General features: G+C 46.5%; 1 protein-coding gene across 8 annotated transcripts in view; it reads right to left on the reverse strand.

Moving 5' to 3' along the window:
• The window catches only part of ORC5 (origin recognition complex subunit 5), a 124,407-nt gene that overhangs the window by 63,735 nt on the left and 44,014 nt on the right, over positions 1-16,658 (reverse strand). For all 8 annotated transcript variants that reach the window (XR_007769899.1, XM_050925909.1, XM_050925884.1 and 5 more), the window contains exon 13: positions 1,593-1,703. Coding sequence is in view for 7 of the 8 variants with exons in the window: in XM_050925909.1 (XP_050781866.1) it covers positions 1,593-1,703 (111 nt within the window). In the remaining variant the exon portion in view is untranslated. The remainder of the gene's footprint in view (positions 1-1,592; positions 1,704-16,658) is intronic.

The raw sequence follows: 16,658 nt of genomic DNA on the forward strand, positions 1-16,658 counted from the left end.
TTGAGTGCTCTTCTAGCATCTCTATCGTCCAGTGGCCCCATTGGTTGATTAGCAGGCTTCCTGCTTCTGATGTATTTAAAACATTTTTTGCTATTACTTTTTGAGTCTATGACTAGCTCTTCTTCAAATTCTTTTTTGGCCTTCCTAATTATATTTTTACACTTCATTTGCCAGATTTTATGCTCCTTTCTATTTTCCTCATTAGGATTTATCTTCTACTTTTTAAAGGACGCCTTTTTGCCTCTCACTGCTTCTTTAACTTTGTTGTTTAGCCATGGTGGCTTTTTTTTGGTTCTCTTACTATGTTTTTTAATTTGGGGTATACATTTAAGTTGAACCTCTATTATGGTGTCTTTAAAAAGTTTCCATGCAGCTTGCAGGGATTTTACTTTTGGTGCTGTACCTTTTAAATTTCTGTTTAACTAACCTCCTCATTTTTGTGTAATTCCCCTTTCTGAAATTAAATGCTATAGTGCTGGGCCCAGTGTGGTGTTTTCCCTGCTACAGGGACGTTAAATTTAATTACATTATGGTCACTATTACCAAGTGGTCCAGCTATATTCACCTCTTTGACCTGATCCTGTGCTCCACTTAGGACTAAATCAGGAATTGCCTCTCCTCTTGTGGGTTCCAGGACTAGCTGCTCCAAGAAACATTCATTTAAGGTGTCAAGAAACTTTATCTCTGCATCCCTTCCTGAGGTGACATGTACCCAGTCAATATGGGGATAGCTGAATTCTCCATTATTTAATTTTTTATTTTAATAACATCTCGTCTTCCTGAGCATTTCACAGTTACTATCACCGTCCTGGTCGGTAATATAACCCTACGGCTATATTTTTATTATTCAAGCATGGAATTACTATCCATAAAGATTCTATGGTACAGTTTGGTTCATTTTTACTTTATTTGATTCTACGGTTTCTTTCACATATAGTGCCACTCTCCCACCAGCATGACCTGTTCGGTCCTTCCAATACATTTTGTATCCTGGTATTACTGTGTCCCATTGATTACCCTCATTCCACCAAGTTTCTGTGATGCCTATTATATCAATATCCTCATTTAAGAATAGGCACTCTAGTTTGCCCATCTTATTATTTAGACTTCTAGCATTGGTATATAAGCACTTTAAAAACTTGTCACTTTTTAGCTGTCTGCCATTACATGATGTAATTGAATGGGACTTTTTTTCTTCTGACTGTCATGATCCTCCAAATACATACATACTTAACTTTAAGCATGCGAGTAATCTAATTGACTTCAACTGGGTCCGTGCTGGCACAGAGACCCACCAGTGCAGATCACATTCCAGAATCCAGGAAGTTAGCAATTAAAATGTTTCAGAGCATTATAGAGATGCAATTTTTAGTTCATAATCGATAAAGAATTTTTTTTCCAGAATCTTAGGTTAAAACTGCTGATGTATAGCTCATTTCTCATTAGATGACAAAGCACTTTTTACCAGAGAATTAATTATACTACAAAGTCAAAACATCCCAAGCTTATGATTACTTCTGAGAGAACACAGTAAATCTTTTCAGAAGTTCAGGCAATTTAAAAAAAAAACAACCAAGTAAATCTGTACTCACCTGGGAAAATATATTTGCAGTTGGAGCAACTTTGTTGTCCACAATACTATATAATATTGCTAACAATCTGTCCAGGGGGAATGGCTTTGGTCCAAGGAGGTGATTGCTGGTCTGTAAGAGAGAAGGCATTCAATTAAATGGATTTTTCTGGAGCACAGCACCATGGGATCTTATTTATTGTACCTGTTAGTCTTTAGGTGGCAATTTATTTACAGTATCCCTTTTTAAAGGCCCACAGCCACCTTACAGAAAACATTCAATAGATACACAGCTCTGAATTTATACAAGCAGAGCCCCATTTAATCTGGCAGGTGTCCAAAATGCTTTATGCATAATTAAGAACACATTTAGGACATACAATATTTTGTCAAATCTATATAGTATTAAAGATTAAAAAATTATTGTTTAGTCCAACCTAAGGACAGAAGTTGGCAGACTACATTTTATGTTGTAAACAACTTTATTTTATTATTTATTAGTGTTAGTGTGCTAGGATCCATAACAGTGAATGTTCTACAGTCTCTAGTTGTAGCTAATATTGCAAAAGGGGAAAAAATTCTATTTTCTCACAGGTCTTAAAGAGCCCAGCTCACTTAAGACTCAACTGTCCCATGCTTATTCAGATTCAGCAGTATCATGGGACTACTCAGAGAGCAAGGTATAACCTCACTAAGGGTAACAGAATTGAGTGCTAAACAATGTAAATCATTTTAATCCCAATTAAGAACTGTTTTCAGAAGAGCTTCTGTACCTGATTCTTACTCTTCACTTATAAAAATCATAATACCACTGTCATACAGAACAGTGATTTCACGAGAGGAACAGGACATCTAAAATAAACATCTTGCAGGAAACCAGTTTTTTTAAAATAAACAAAAAAAGGGGAGGGGAAAAATAGATAAGAGTTCTCTCCAGCAAAAATATTTTTTTCCTAAATTTTCCATGTTAATGGGTCCTTCGAGAACTAAATTTTTTTTTTTTTTAAACACAATAACCCTCTATATAGAATTGTCTAGGTACTTATAGCAGTGAGAAAAAAAACCGTTATCCACCTTTTAGTAACTGTTGTTCTTCGAGACGTGTTGTTCATGTCCATTCAAAGTAGGTGCGTGCGCGCCGCGTGCACGCCAGCCAGAATATTTTCCCCTAGCAGCATCCGTATGGTCGGCCCGGGCGCCCCCTGGAGTGGAGCCACCACGGCGCCCTATAAAGGGGCCCGCTGACCCTCCACCTCCTCAGTTCCTTCTTGCCGGCACTCCAACAGAGGGGCAGGAGGGTGGGTGTTGGAATGGACATGAACAACATATCTCGAAGAACAACAGTTACTAAGAGGTGGGTAACCATTTTTTCTTCTTTGAGTGGTTATTCATGTCCATTTGAAGTAGGTGACTCACAAGCCTAACCTTAGTAGGTGGGGTCGGAGATCACTGCTGACTGGAGTACTGTGTGACCAAAGGCTGCATCGTCCCTAGCCTGGTGCGTGATGGCATAGTAAGACGAGAATTGTGTGGATGGAGGACCACGTGGCTGCTCTACAAATCTCCTGAGTCAGAACCTGAGCCAGGAACACAGCAGTGGAGGTCTGTGCCCTAGCGGAATGGGCCGTGACCGGAGGGACAGGGGTCTTAGCTATACGATAGCATTTCCAGATGCAAGAGGCGATCCATGAAGAGATTCACTGAGAGGAGACTGGGAGCCCCTTCATCCTTTCTGCCACTGCAACGAAGAGCTGGGCTGAGCGTCTGAACGGCTTGGTACACTCTATGTAAAAGGCCAAGGCCTTGCAGACATCCAGGGAGTGTAGCCTCCACTCTTCGCTGGAGGCATGTGGTTTCGGATAAAACACCGGGAGAAAGATATCTTGGCCCATGTGGAACTGTGAAACGACCTTGGGTAGGAAAGCCGGATGAGGTCTAAGTTGGACCTTGTCTTTGTAGAAGACTGTGTACGGGGGCTCAAATGTTAACGCTCAAAGCTCCAACATCCGTCAGGCCGAGGTTATCGCCGCCAAGAAGGCGGTCTTGTACGACAGGTACAGCAGGGAGCACGAAGCCAGAGGCTCGAAAGGAGGCCCCGAGAGGATGGAGAGGACCAGATTCAGGTCCCAAGCAGGGGTCGGCTGACGCACATGCGGGAAGAGCCTGTCCATACCCTTGAGGAAATGTCCAACCAGCGGGTTTGCAAACACCGAGGCACCCCCCTCTCACGGATGAAAAGCGGATATGGCCACCAAGTGAACACGAATGGAGGAAAGGGAGAGGCCTAGTTGTCTTAAGTGAAGCAAATAGTCAAGGACAGCTGGAATTGGTACCCCCAGCGGGTCGAGACCTCGCTGACCCGACAATATGGAGAAGCACTTCCATTCAGCCAGGTAGGTGGCCCTAGCTGACTGCTTTCTGCTACCCAGCAGCACCTGCCTGACCTGCTGGGAGCACTGCAGCTCCACTGGGTTCAGCCATGGAGCATCCAGGCTGTGAGGTGAAGGGACTCGAGGTTCGGATGGTGGAGGGAGCCCCGGTCCTGCGCGATCAGGTCCGGGAGGAGGGGCAGCGTTGGGGTGCCTGAACGGACACGTGCAGGAGTGACATGTACCAACGTTGGCGCAGCCACGCTATCAGGATTACCCTGGCGTGATCCCTGCGAACCTTTAAAAGCACCCCGTGTATCAGGGGGATCAGAGGGAAGGCGTAGAGCAGATCGTCCTCCCATGGCTGAAGGAAGGCGTCCGACAGAGACCCCCGACTGTGGCCCAGGAGGGAGCAAAACCGTCGGCACCTTCCTGTTTTCCCTTGAAGCAAACAGGTCTAACCAGGGAAAGCAGAGCTGGAAAACTGAGAGCACTACATCCCATCGGAGGGACCACTCGTGACCTTGGAATGAGAGGCTGAGGGTGTCCACCAAACTGTTCTGCTACCCCAGAAGATAGAACGCCGTCAGGTGAGTGGCATTGTGAACGCAGAAATCCCACAGTATGAGGGCTTCCCTGCAGAGGGGAGAGGAGCGTGCACCCGTTTGTTGATATAAAAGACTGCCGCCGTGTTGTCCGAAAGGACTGAAACACACCTGCCAGCCAGGTGAGACTGGAAGGTCAAACACGCCAGGCGGACCGATCTCAGCTCCCTCACATTGATATGCATCTTTAGGTCCTCCGGCAACCACAAGTCCTGCATCCTGAGGCATCCCAGGTGCGCTCCCCAACCTCGATCCGAGGCATCCGTCACCAGGGAGAGGGAGGGCTGCGGGGCAGCAAAGGGGACACCCATGCAGATTTCCGGCGAATCGAGCCACCACCGTAGCAAACTCAGCACCAAGCGGGGAATGGACACCACTGAATCCAGGGGGTCCCTGCCCAGGTGATAAACTGTCGCCAACCAGGACTTCAGCGGGCGAAGCCGGAGTCTGGCATGGACCCCCACATAGGTGCATGCCGCCATGTGGCCCAGCAGGCAGAGACAAACTCGCGCCGTGGTGACCGGGGCGCGGTTCAGTCCGAGGATGAACTCGGAAATTGCATGGAACCTGGTCTCCGGCAGATACGCTTTGGCGTGTGTGGAGTCTAGAACCAATCCTATGAATTCTATTTGTTGCATCGGAGACAGGGTGGATTTGGCTTCGTTCAAGAGGAGGCCAAGATCAAGAAAGGTCCACCTGATGAAGCACACCTGTGTCTCTACCTGTTCCTTGGAGCGGCCTTTTATGAGCCAGTTGTCCAGGTAGGGGAATACCTGGATGCTCCGCCTGTGCAGGAAGGCCGCCACGACCGCCATGCTCTTCGTGAAGACCCTGGGAGCAGCTGACAGGCTGAACGGGAGCACCGTGAACTGCAGATGGACGTCGGCCACGACGAACCTGAGGTACCGACGGTGCCGTGGAATTATAGCAATGTGGAAATAGGCGTCCTTTAAGTCGAGGGCGGCATACCAATCTCCTGGATCCAGGGAGGGGATCATCGAGGACAGGGAGACCATGCGGAACTTGAGCTTTCGCACAAACTTGTTCAGCCACCACAGTCTAGGATGGGTCTCAGGCCCCCTTTTGCCTTCAGTATGGGAAAATACCGGGAGTAGAAGCCTTTGCCCCTGAGCTGCCGCAGGACTTCCTCCAGCGCCCCTGCCTCCATGAGGGACTTCACTTCTTGAATTAGAAGTTGCTCGTGAGACAGGTCCCTGAAGAGAGAAAGGGAGGGAGGCTGGTGGGGCGGAAGGGAGGAGAACTGGATAGAATATCCCCTCTCTACCGTGCGGAGAACCCATTTGTCTGACGTAATTTGGGACCAGGCACTGTAGAAGTGGGACAGATGTGACCCAAAGGTAAAGGTGGGAGGATCCAGAGTCTTGATTGGTAGGTCACCCTCGACCGTACCATCAAACAGGGGGTCTAGGCCCAGATAGTGGTCTCGATTGGCCAGATGCCTAGCCGGAGGGGTGGCACTGGTGACGCCTCCTGCCATTTCTGCCCCACCTGTGCCCCAGCTCCTGGTGAGTCTGTGGCTGGTATGGGCGAGGGGCCACCTGCGGCCTAAATTGTCTGCGCTGGGTCGCGGGGGTATGCAAGCCCAGCGAACGAAGCATGGCCCTCGAGTCCTTTAAGCTATGGAGATGTTTGTCCGTTTTCTCTGAAAACGGCATCTGCCCTTCAAAGGGGAGGTCTTGAATCGTCTGCTGGACCTCATAGGGCAGGCCTGAGACCTGGATCCAGGCTCCCCACTGCATGACCAGGCCTGTGGTCAGGGTGCGCGAGGCTGAGTCCTTCGCATCTAAGGCGGCCTGGAGGGAAGCTCGAAAGATCAATTTGCCCTCCTCCACTAGGGCTGAAAACTCTGATCTCGAGTCCTGGGGAAGGAGCTCCGCAAACTTCGACATGGCTGAACACATGTTATGGCCATATCGGCTTACTATTGCCTGTTGATTGGCAATGCCCAGTTGGAGTCCCCCTGTGGAGTACACCACCAAAGAGCTCAAGTCTTTTTGCGCCCCTGCTCTTCGGTGTTGACCCCTGAAACCCTTGACGCTCCCGCTGGTTAGCCGCATCTAGTACCAGGGAGTCCGAGGAAGGGTGGGCGTACAGGTGTTCATGCCCTTTAGAGGGGACGAAGTAGCGCCACTCCGTCCTCTTGGCGGTAGGGGTCAATGAGGCTGGTGTCTGCCATAGGGTGCAGGACGTATCAGCTATAGTCTTTATCAGTGGGAGGGTCACCCTGGATGGCCCTGAGGGGGCCAGAATGTCCACTACAGGGTCTGCGTCCACCTCGATCTCCTCCGCTTGGATTGCGAGGCTTTGACCTGCTCGCCGAAGCAATTGTTGGAGGATTCGAGTGTCCTCTAGGGCCGGTGCCGCAGCCGTCCCGAGACAGCCTTGTCCGGGGAGGAGAATGAGGAGATTACATGGAGTGGCCCTTCCTCCAGAGCATGCGGCCCCTCGGGGTCCTCCGGCACACGGTATTGAGGTTGCGGTGCCAGTTCCGAGACTAAATGCGGCACCGCAGCCGGTACCAGGGTCGCCAGTGAGTGACTTGGCATATCATGCAGTGCCGGCGGAGTCCGAATGAAAGCCATTGCCAGCGCCGCTGCCCGGTTAGGGGGTGCTGAACTTGAGGAAGGCACACCTCTGCCCGGCGCCAGTGCCGGTGGGGGAGGCAGCTGCGCCGGGGCCACCAATGTCGAGGACACCGAAGCCGACCGTGACCAAGGGCCAAAAGCCTAGCCTACCGACTGATGGTAGGTCCAGGGAGTCCATAACGGCCACTGCGAGGGCGGCTGCCATTGTTGCTGCCACTGCGGGTAACGCTGGTGGCTCACCTCCGACACCCATCTCCTGCTCCGCGACCGGCTGGAGCAATAGGAGTCTGCCTCTGAGTCTGAGGTCTCCGAGTATGAGGACCTGGGGGGGGAGCAGAGCCAAGTGCTGAAGGAGAGCGGTGCCGAGGCAGCGGGGAGCCTCTCATCTGGTCCTGTGCCGCCTTCACAGCGCAGTGCAGGGAGGGAGGCGACAGCATGGCTGGCTTGCCTCTAGATTGCACTGGTGGACGGACCACAGTAGGCAACTCCCTACAATGCGGGGAGGCCGGTGCCGGGAGACCCATTAGGCCTGAGGCTGCCTCGAACGCCTCCGGCGTCGACGGGGGGCGTATGTCTCCGCTGAGGTCCAGGAAATTAGGCTGGTCCGGACTCGACCGCCCTCTCTGCGGTGCGGGAGTCAACAGAACCGCCAAGGCCTGTCCGCTTACACCTGTGGACAGTGTCTGCCTCGGATCCTGGTGGGGTGACCGATCCCTCACCGGCTTCCTTCTCTCGGCAGGAACCGGCGAACGTGAGCGATGCCGCACTGAGGCCGACTTCCTATGACCCGACTCCGTCCAGTGCCGGGTTTTCGACGACTTCGACTGGGCCCTAAGTCCTGATGCCGGTGCCGGGGTACTCCGCACAGAGGACGACCTGCTGGGCCCCGCCTCAGCCGGTTCTGGGTCCGAGGGTGGTCGTAGGGCCACCTCCATCAGGAGGACTCTATGTCTTTGAGCCCTGTCCTTAAGAGTTCGCGGGCGGAAGCCTCTACAGATAGGGCACCAGTCCTTTTGGTGGCTCTCTCCAAGGCACCTCAAACACGCAGTGTGGGTCACTCTTGGGCATGAATTTCCCGCAGTTCTCGCAGAGTTTGAACCCAGGGGACCCGGGCATGCCCCAGCAAGTGACGAAGACTTGGGAGGGGGACCCCCCAACTACAAAAACTATATACAAAGATCTAGCTAACTAACTATAAAATAACTGAATACGCGGACCAAACGGTAAAGATAGGACACTGCCAAAATGCTACGCAAGAGAAGTTCCAGCTAGCCGTCACCGGCGGTAAGAATGAACTGAGGGGGTGGAAGGTCGGCGGGCCCCTTTATAGGATGCCGTGGTGGCGCCACCCCTCCGGACGCTGCTAGGAGAAAATCTTCTGGCTGGCGTGCATGCGGCGCGCACACACCTACTTTGAATGGACATGAACAACCACTCGAAGAATACATATATCAGAGCACCTCACAAAAAATATCTTCACAACATCTCTGTAAGCACTCCTCTATTTTACAGATGGAGAGTGGATGCAGAGAGATCAACAGACTTCCTTTGTAATCTTGGTGAAGTCGTGGCAAAGCTGGTCACTGAAAGTAGATTTTGAATCCCAGTTCAGCGTCTTACCCACAAGACCATTTTTCCCTCTCCTGACACTATTAAATACAAAAGTGGGCAGTGTGATTAACTCTGATTTAAAAAACAAAAACAAAAAACCCAGTAAACAAGTCACCCAGAGCACAAGTACTGGATTCGATTTATTGTTGTTGTCGTCATCACATAACCTACTATACACCCACATAGGTAGAAGCTATATTTGCCAGGCAAGTGGCTCTTAGAAGTCTATTAGCCTCAAATATGTTGTTACTTTAAACATATAAATACATAAAAAGAACATTTTGCATATTTTTCTTATTGAATACAAGTGCTTTATTGGCATTTTTATTTCCAAGAAGTCCATTCACTAGGGAGATTCTACTAGGAATTTTACTTTAGTCACTTTCTCAGAGGCAGTATCTTAACCTAAGCCCCTTTGCTTAGAGCAACCACATTAGTTTCTATACATTCTAATGGTAGTTGTGCTAAAAACAAATTTCAATTTTAAATAATTTAAAAGTCTCAAAGTCATGTTATAAACTCAAACAATGCTGCAATGTATTAATTTGATGTCTATATCATAACAGCACTCAGGTAGCACTTTGAGCAATCCTCTCAATACTTCCCTCAGGGCTGGCCTTAGCATGAGGTAAACTGACGCAGCCGTCTCAGATGCCAGACAGTGTGTCGGGGGCGGGGGGTGTGTGTGTGAAAAGAGAGGGTACCATAGGACCCAGAGTGTAGAAAATTGTGTATGCTGCTGGTGCATATGTATTGTCTCCGCTCTAGATGCGCAGAGATGGTGGAGTGCTGTGCTGGAGGAAGGAGGGCACAAGAGATGTAACAGGCAGGCAGGAGAAAAGGTGAGGGGGAATAACAAAAAGCAGCAGGAGCTGCAAGGAGAGAGAGGAGGAGCTGCCTCTTATGTACCTCCCTAGCACCCTCAGGAGCCTAGACTGATTAACATCAGCTCCTCAGGAAGCTTCCTGCTTCCTGGTGCTTCCCTGAACCCACTTGAGGAAAACAGGCAGTCAACTAAAGTAGGAGCTAGTTAGGCCCTTAAAACGCTGATACCTTCCCTCACTCAGGCCCTGCTACCAGCCTGCTTATTTGTCCCCTTCAATTGAGTGTCGAGTGCCACTATAGCTGGCACAGAACAGCAGTCATAAGTGAAAGAAGAAAACGCTCCTCTGGGGCAGCATTCAGAAAAAGAAAGAAAGCAAAGGAAGCTTTTCTATCTAAGCAGGAAGGAGCTCTCCTGAGATACATATACACAAATGTTCACGGTGAGCCTTCTGGCCCCAGTGAGGATGTGAGTGGTGAGGAGATGCCTGATCTTCCAGTTAGTCACAGTGCAGATGACCTGGCAGCTACTGCAGCATCCATATCTCCATCTCAAATGGATGTAACCATGGACATTCCTGAAGAAAAGTGTAGATCAGAAAAGAGTGTGGTGGAGGCGCAAGAAACAGCTGCTGCTGAGTTTAGTTCCTTAAGTCTAGACGATCCAGGACTGTGGACCCACTTGAGCAGTAGCCTGAGGGACTTCCTTGTACTGCATGAGCCACAGCAAGTGAAAAACTTCATGTTCCCCAAAGACAATGAAAATAGACGTTTCCATCCAACACACTGCTGGCGTGAAATCCCCAATGGTGACAAAGTGGAGAGGCAATGGCTTATGTACTCAAAAACCCAGAATGCTGCATACTGTTTTTGCTGCAAACCCTTCCAGTCTAATCCTCCAGCCACACTGGGTTCTACAGAACAAAGGACTGGAAAAATCTGGCTAGAAATCTGGCATGCCATGAGAAGGCAGCAAATCACCAGAGAGCATTTCATAGGTGGAAAGAGCTTGAGATGAGACCAAGTTAAAGGCCACCAGAGATGATCAGCATCAAGAGAAGATTGCATCACTCTCTCTTTACTGGAAAAATGTTCTGAAAAGGCTCATTGCCATTGTGAAAATGCTTGCTACCCAAAACCTAGCACTGCATGGCACTTCAGGTCAGCTGTATGTGCCAAACAATGGAAACTTCCTTAAAACTGTGGAGCTGATGGCTGAGTTTGATGCTGTACTCCAGGAGCATCTAAGAAGAATCACCACCCAAGAAATGTACACATCCCACTACCTTGGAAAAACAATTCAAAATGAGATCAGACAGTTACTGGCAACAAAAGTCAAACAGAAGATTGTGGCAGATCTGAAGTCAGCAAGATATTACTCTGTTATTCTGGACTGCACACCTGACATCAGCCATACGGAACAAATGACTTTAATGGTGTGTTTTGTAACAACGACAGAACCTAGTGAAAATGTCCCTGCAGTGGTGACTGTCAGAGAGCATTTTCTATAATTTATTGACATTGACAATACTATAGGAGCTGGTATGACAAATGTGCTTCTTAATAAGCTGGAAGAGACGAGAATTGCGATAGTTGACATGAGAGGTCAGGGCTACGATAATTGTGCCAACATGAACGAACAGAGAAGTGCAGATAGGATCCGAGAGTTAAACCCTCAAGCTTTTTTGACCCATGCAGTTCTCATTCACTGAACTTGCTGGGCAGTGATGGAGCATCAGCTTCTAGTGAGGCTGCTGAATTTTTTAATTTAATTCAAAGCATCTACGTATTTTTCTCTGCATCAACTCATCAATGGCAAATTTTGAAGCAACATCTGGGAGCATCCTCTGACACTGAAACCACTGAGTGCCACACAATGGGAAAGTCGAGTGGAGGTGATTAAGCCTATCAAACACCAAATTGGGAAGACAGATGATGCCAAAATGGCAATTATGGTGGATAAAGCTATGACAGGAACTGTTCGTGGGAGAACAGTGGCAGAGGAAAATGGAATCACCAGAAACATACATAACTTCATATTTCTGTGTGGCTTAGTGTTGTGGCATGAAATACTGTTTGAAATAAATGTTGTAAGCAAGAGACTCGAAGGTGTTGACCTTGATATATCTGGAACAATGGAACAACTGGACAAAGCAAAGTCATACCTACAGTCTAACTGGTCAGATGAGGGATTTCAAAACACTCTGAAGACTGCACGGAAGTTGGCAGAGGAACTTCACACTGAAGCTCTTTTCCCCTCTATTCAAGAATACAAGAGTCACCAAAGAAGACGACATTTTGATTACGAGGCATGGGATAATCCCATAAGAGACCCAAAACAACAACTCAAAGTTGAATTCTTTAACCAGGTGCTAGACTGTGCAATACAGTCAGCTGAAGAACGTTCCATGCAGCTCAAGGAACACAGCAGTATATTTGGGATGTTGTGCAATATTCCAAAACTCCTCACTATACCTGAAGAAGACTTAAACCAGCAATGCAGGGCACTAGAGACAGTGTTGACACATGATGACATGCGCGATATTAATGCGAGTGATTTAGGTGATGAACTGAAAGCCCTTTCAAGATACATTTCAGCAGGATCAACTCCAAAGGCTATTCTAGAATATATGTGCACAAATAAGATGACCGCCCTTTTTCCAAACGCTTTTGTTGCTCTGCGCATACTTCCAACACTTCCTGTAACAGTTGCCAGTGGAAATCACACCTTCTCCAAGCTGAAGTTAATTAAAAATACATCTACACTCCACAATGACACAGGAGAGATTGGTTGGTATTGCAATCATCTCAATAAAGCATGAGTTGGCCCAGACTGTGGACCTTCAGAAAGCAGTTCAAATTCTGCAACTAAGAATGCAGGGAAAGCCCCACTTTGATTATTCAAACAGATAAAAATGCCAGTGTTTACTATGCAGACAAAAAAAGTTACATTTGCTGTTCAGGCAAAGTTAAGTGTTACTTAAAATTTTTGAACAAGGCATTTTAAGTTGTTAGTTCTCCTATATTGGGGTAGGTAGCAGAGCAATACCATGAGAGGAGAAGAACAGGAAGAAGGCAGAATTGAGACATTTCAAAGTTTTGGCCCAAGCGAGGGAGTATGGGGGCGTAATTTGAGCTCCCTGCCTCAGCTGTCAAAATGTTGTGGGCAGGCCGACTTTCCCCCAAAATAACATTTTAAAGATGAGGAAAAATGGAGTAGACAGGATAAGTGATTTGGCCCCAGAGAGGATCAGTGTCAGAGCCAGAATTAGAACTCAGGTTCCTGGCTACAGCTAATCTCTCAAACTACTTTCGTGACATCCTTTCAGTTTAGGATGTCATTAGAATAACTTGATGGAACCATTTCTTTTTAATGTATTGCAGGTCACCTATCTCCCTATTACAGGCCTGTCTCTCCTCTTCTAGGATTTGAATAAAGTCAGTAACATTATTGAAAGGCGTTAAAGTAAAAGTAAATAAAATCATTATCTGCAGTCATAGGAGCTTTGTAATTGCTTGCCCTATGTTGCATCTAAAGCTTTCAAGTTCTCCTGGGGAGGAGGATTAACTGTGGAATCTGGAAAGAAAGCAGCTTTCCTGAGTACAATACTGAAATTAGCTATCAAGTTCTGCTCTGAGACTAACTCCAAGAGACAATAATTACACAGGATTTCTAAAATTAGCAATATACCCAAGTATCAGAGGGGTAGCCGTGTTAGTCTGGATCTGTGAAAGCAGCAAAGAATCCTGTGGCACTTTAGTCTGTTAGTCTATAAGGTACCACAGGATTCTTTGCTGCAATATACTCAAGAATCTGTAATACCCTCTAGATTTCTGAATGAATGGAATAAGAATTAGGGTCAAGTCCAGTGGTGAGGCTGGCAGTAAGTATGTGCAGGCAGGTGGGAGAAAGGAGAAGTGAAAGCTTGTTCCTACATTCTGGACAGGAATGACTGAGGTATATGTCATACAAAAACAACTCCACCCACTCTCCTCTTCAACTTCCTTTGACAAAGGATTCCATTCGGTAACCAACACCTCTCTGATCAACAGTTGTCCCTTTCTTCTGTCAGCTTCTAGACAATTCTAGATGTTCTTGTTTCCTTTTAGGCACAGCAAAAACCTTGAAATTTTTCACAAGCCTGTCAAAATGTCTCTCCAAAATGAGAATGTCTGAACCCCAAGATCTCATAAAAACCATAGAGGATTTGTGATTACTACTTTGGGTGATTTACGCCTTGAATAGTCTTAATCTCTGACACTTTCTTCATGCTGCATAAATCACATTAAGTAGTATTACCACTCTGCTCTCAAACCTCCAAGGAACCACACCATTTTGTTAAGGAAGCTAGAAATGGGAACAGATAAGTTTATTATTTCACACAGGAAATATCTGAGACTATTTTCACTTTCACACAGCAGATCAGTTTCCCAGGACCCTTTATGAGGAGTTAAAAGTAATTTCACATGATGACTGTGTAAGAATCATCAGAACACTGTAAATTTACTCCATCTCATATTTAGAAAGCATTCTTGTTGCTCATATCACAAGGCATTTTAATATCAAATTACAGGAAGTAAATACTTAAGTTGCACCAGATAAGTATGGCTTTACATTTTGACTGGCTTCAGTACGGATGTTTTAGACATTACATACTATCTTACTAAGTCATACTGAATTCAACGTGAAGAACTAACAAAAATATAAGTTTCTGATCAACGTAAATAAAATAAAATGTCTAAAATAACCAACTTTACAAAAAAGAAAACACTTGTTCATAAGGCAAAACCAGCAACTGATTACAACAGTTAATGCTATCAATATTCAGATTAATAATTGCATAAACTCTCAAAGTCTGTATTTCACTCTAAGCCAGAGATCACCAAACTTTTCAGGGTTCCTCCCCCACTTACCCCTGCTGGGAACGGAACTGCAGCCTGAGGCCGAGGGAGGGAGCGGAGCTGCAGCTGGACTGTGGTGGGGGCCAGCAGCCAGGTGCATCTCTGCTCCTAGCCCTAACCCCAGCCCTGACCCCCAACCAGGGGCCAAGGCTGGGCTGGCAACCAGGCCTGCAGCCAGATGCAGAGCCACGTCGAGGCTGGGGATGGGGCCAGGGCCAGGTGTGGAGACGGGAGCCAGGGCCGTGGCTGGGGGCAGGGTTGGAGCAGAGCTGGGAACAGGGCTGGGCTGAGAAGCGCTCCATCCCCAACCACCATGGTGGCTTGCCCTGGCCATCCCCCTGAACATTCCTCTGTGCCCTACTAAGGAGCACACCCCCCAGTTTGGGGACATCTGCTCTAAACGTTGACATTCAACTTCACTTTTTGTAAAAAGAACAGGCACCTTAGAGACTAACAAATTTATTTGAGCATAAGCTTTCATGGGCTACAGTCCACTTCATTGGATGCATAGAATGGAACATATAGTAAGGGGATATGTATACACATACAGAGAACATGAAAAGGTGGGAGCTGCCCAACCAACTCTAAGAGGCTCATTAATTGAGTAAAAACTTTTGTACTGATAGTCAAGATAGCCCATTTCAGACAGTTTGACAAGAAGGTATGAGGATACAAAAGTCTTTTAGAAATGAGACTTAAAAATATCTAAATTCTATAAACTGCTTTTGAAATGTTACCTCTCTCAGCTGAACAATAATGTGAAAAATATATGGAAACAGACGACCAAAAGTATTAAAATCATATATATCCATATATCAATCCACTTGATTTCCAGTGTAATTCATTCAGCATGGATGCTATAGTTTATGACATACAGCTGTCTAGTCCCCCTGTCCTCCCAGTTGAAAAATTATGTTTGTTTTTCTGAGCGTCTTATATGTATAATCAGTATAATTTTTTCAGTAAACATATGGTATGTATGGACAGAGAGACAGAGATACTTTAATTAGCTAACAGCAATAATTAGAGTACAAAGATTTGCCTAACCACTGTACAGATACTTCTCAAACTGTACTGGGAATTCACAAGTCTCTCTACTGTGACTGACTCCCACACTTTGAAGTTTCAGACTATTTACTAGACACTGTACCTTGTGGAAAAGCCCCATAATTTAACAGGGATGGAATTAAATAAGATCCTTTCAAAAGCAGTTTATAGAATTCTTTAGCAGAAACTATTAAAATTCACACACACACGTCAGGGTTCCTTCCCTGCTTTGAACTCTAGGGTACAGATGTGGGGGATCCACATGAAAAGCCCCCTAAGCTTATTTCTACGAGTTTAGGTTAAAACATGGTATGCTGCCACCACCAAGTGATTTAACAAGAAACAGAGAAAGGACCACTTGGAGTTCCTCTTCCCCCAAAATATCCCCCCAAGCCCTTACACCTCCTTTCCTGGGGAGGCTTGAGAATAATATCCTAACCAATTGGTTACAAAGTGATCAACGACCTAAACCCCTGGGTCTTTGGACAGTGGAAAAAATCAGTCAGGTTCTTAAAAGAAGGATTTTATTAAAAAGAAAATGTAAAAATCATCTCTGTAAAATCAGGATGGAAAATAACTTTACAGGGTAATCAGATTCAAAGAGCCCAGAGGAACCCCCTCTAGCCTTAGGTTCAAAGTTACAACAAAACAGGGATAAACTTCCCTCTAGCAAAGGTAAAATTTGCAAGTTGAGAAAACAAAGATAAACTAATACGCCTTGCCTGGCTGTTACTTACAAGTTTGAAATATGAGAGACTTGTTCAGAAAGATTTGGAGAATACGGGTTGATGTCTGGTCCCTCTTAGTCCCAAGAGCAACCATCACCAAAACAAAGAGCAAAACAAAAGCCTTTACCTCCCCCTTCCCCACCCCGCCCCCAAAGATTTGAAAGTATTTTGTCCCCTTATTAGTTCTTTGGGTCAGGTGTCAGCCAGGTTACCTGAGCTTCTTAACTCTTTACAGGTAATAGGATTTTGGTGCCTCTGGCCGGGAGGGATTTTATAGTATTGTATACAGGAGGGTTGTTACCCTTCCCTTTAAAAACTATGACAACATAGTTTAGAAATTTTCAAGTCTAATTTCTATAAGTCTTTTGTATAAAGAGCTAAGCAGAAAAACTCCAGTA

The sequence above is a fragment of the Gopherus flavomarginatus genome, chromosome 1 (genome assembly GCF_025201925.1).
Source record: "Gopherus flavomarginatus isolate rGopFla2 chromosome 1, rGopFla2.mat.asm, whole genome shotgun sequence".
Taxonomy (NCBI): Eukaryota; Metazoa; Chordata; order Testudines; family Testudinidae; genus Gopherus; species Gopherus flavomarginatus.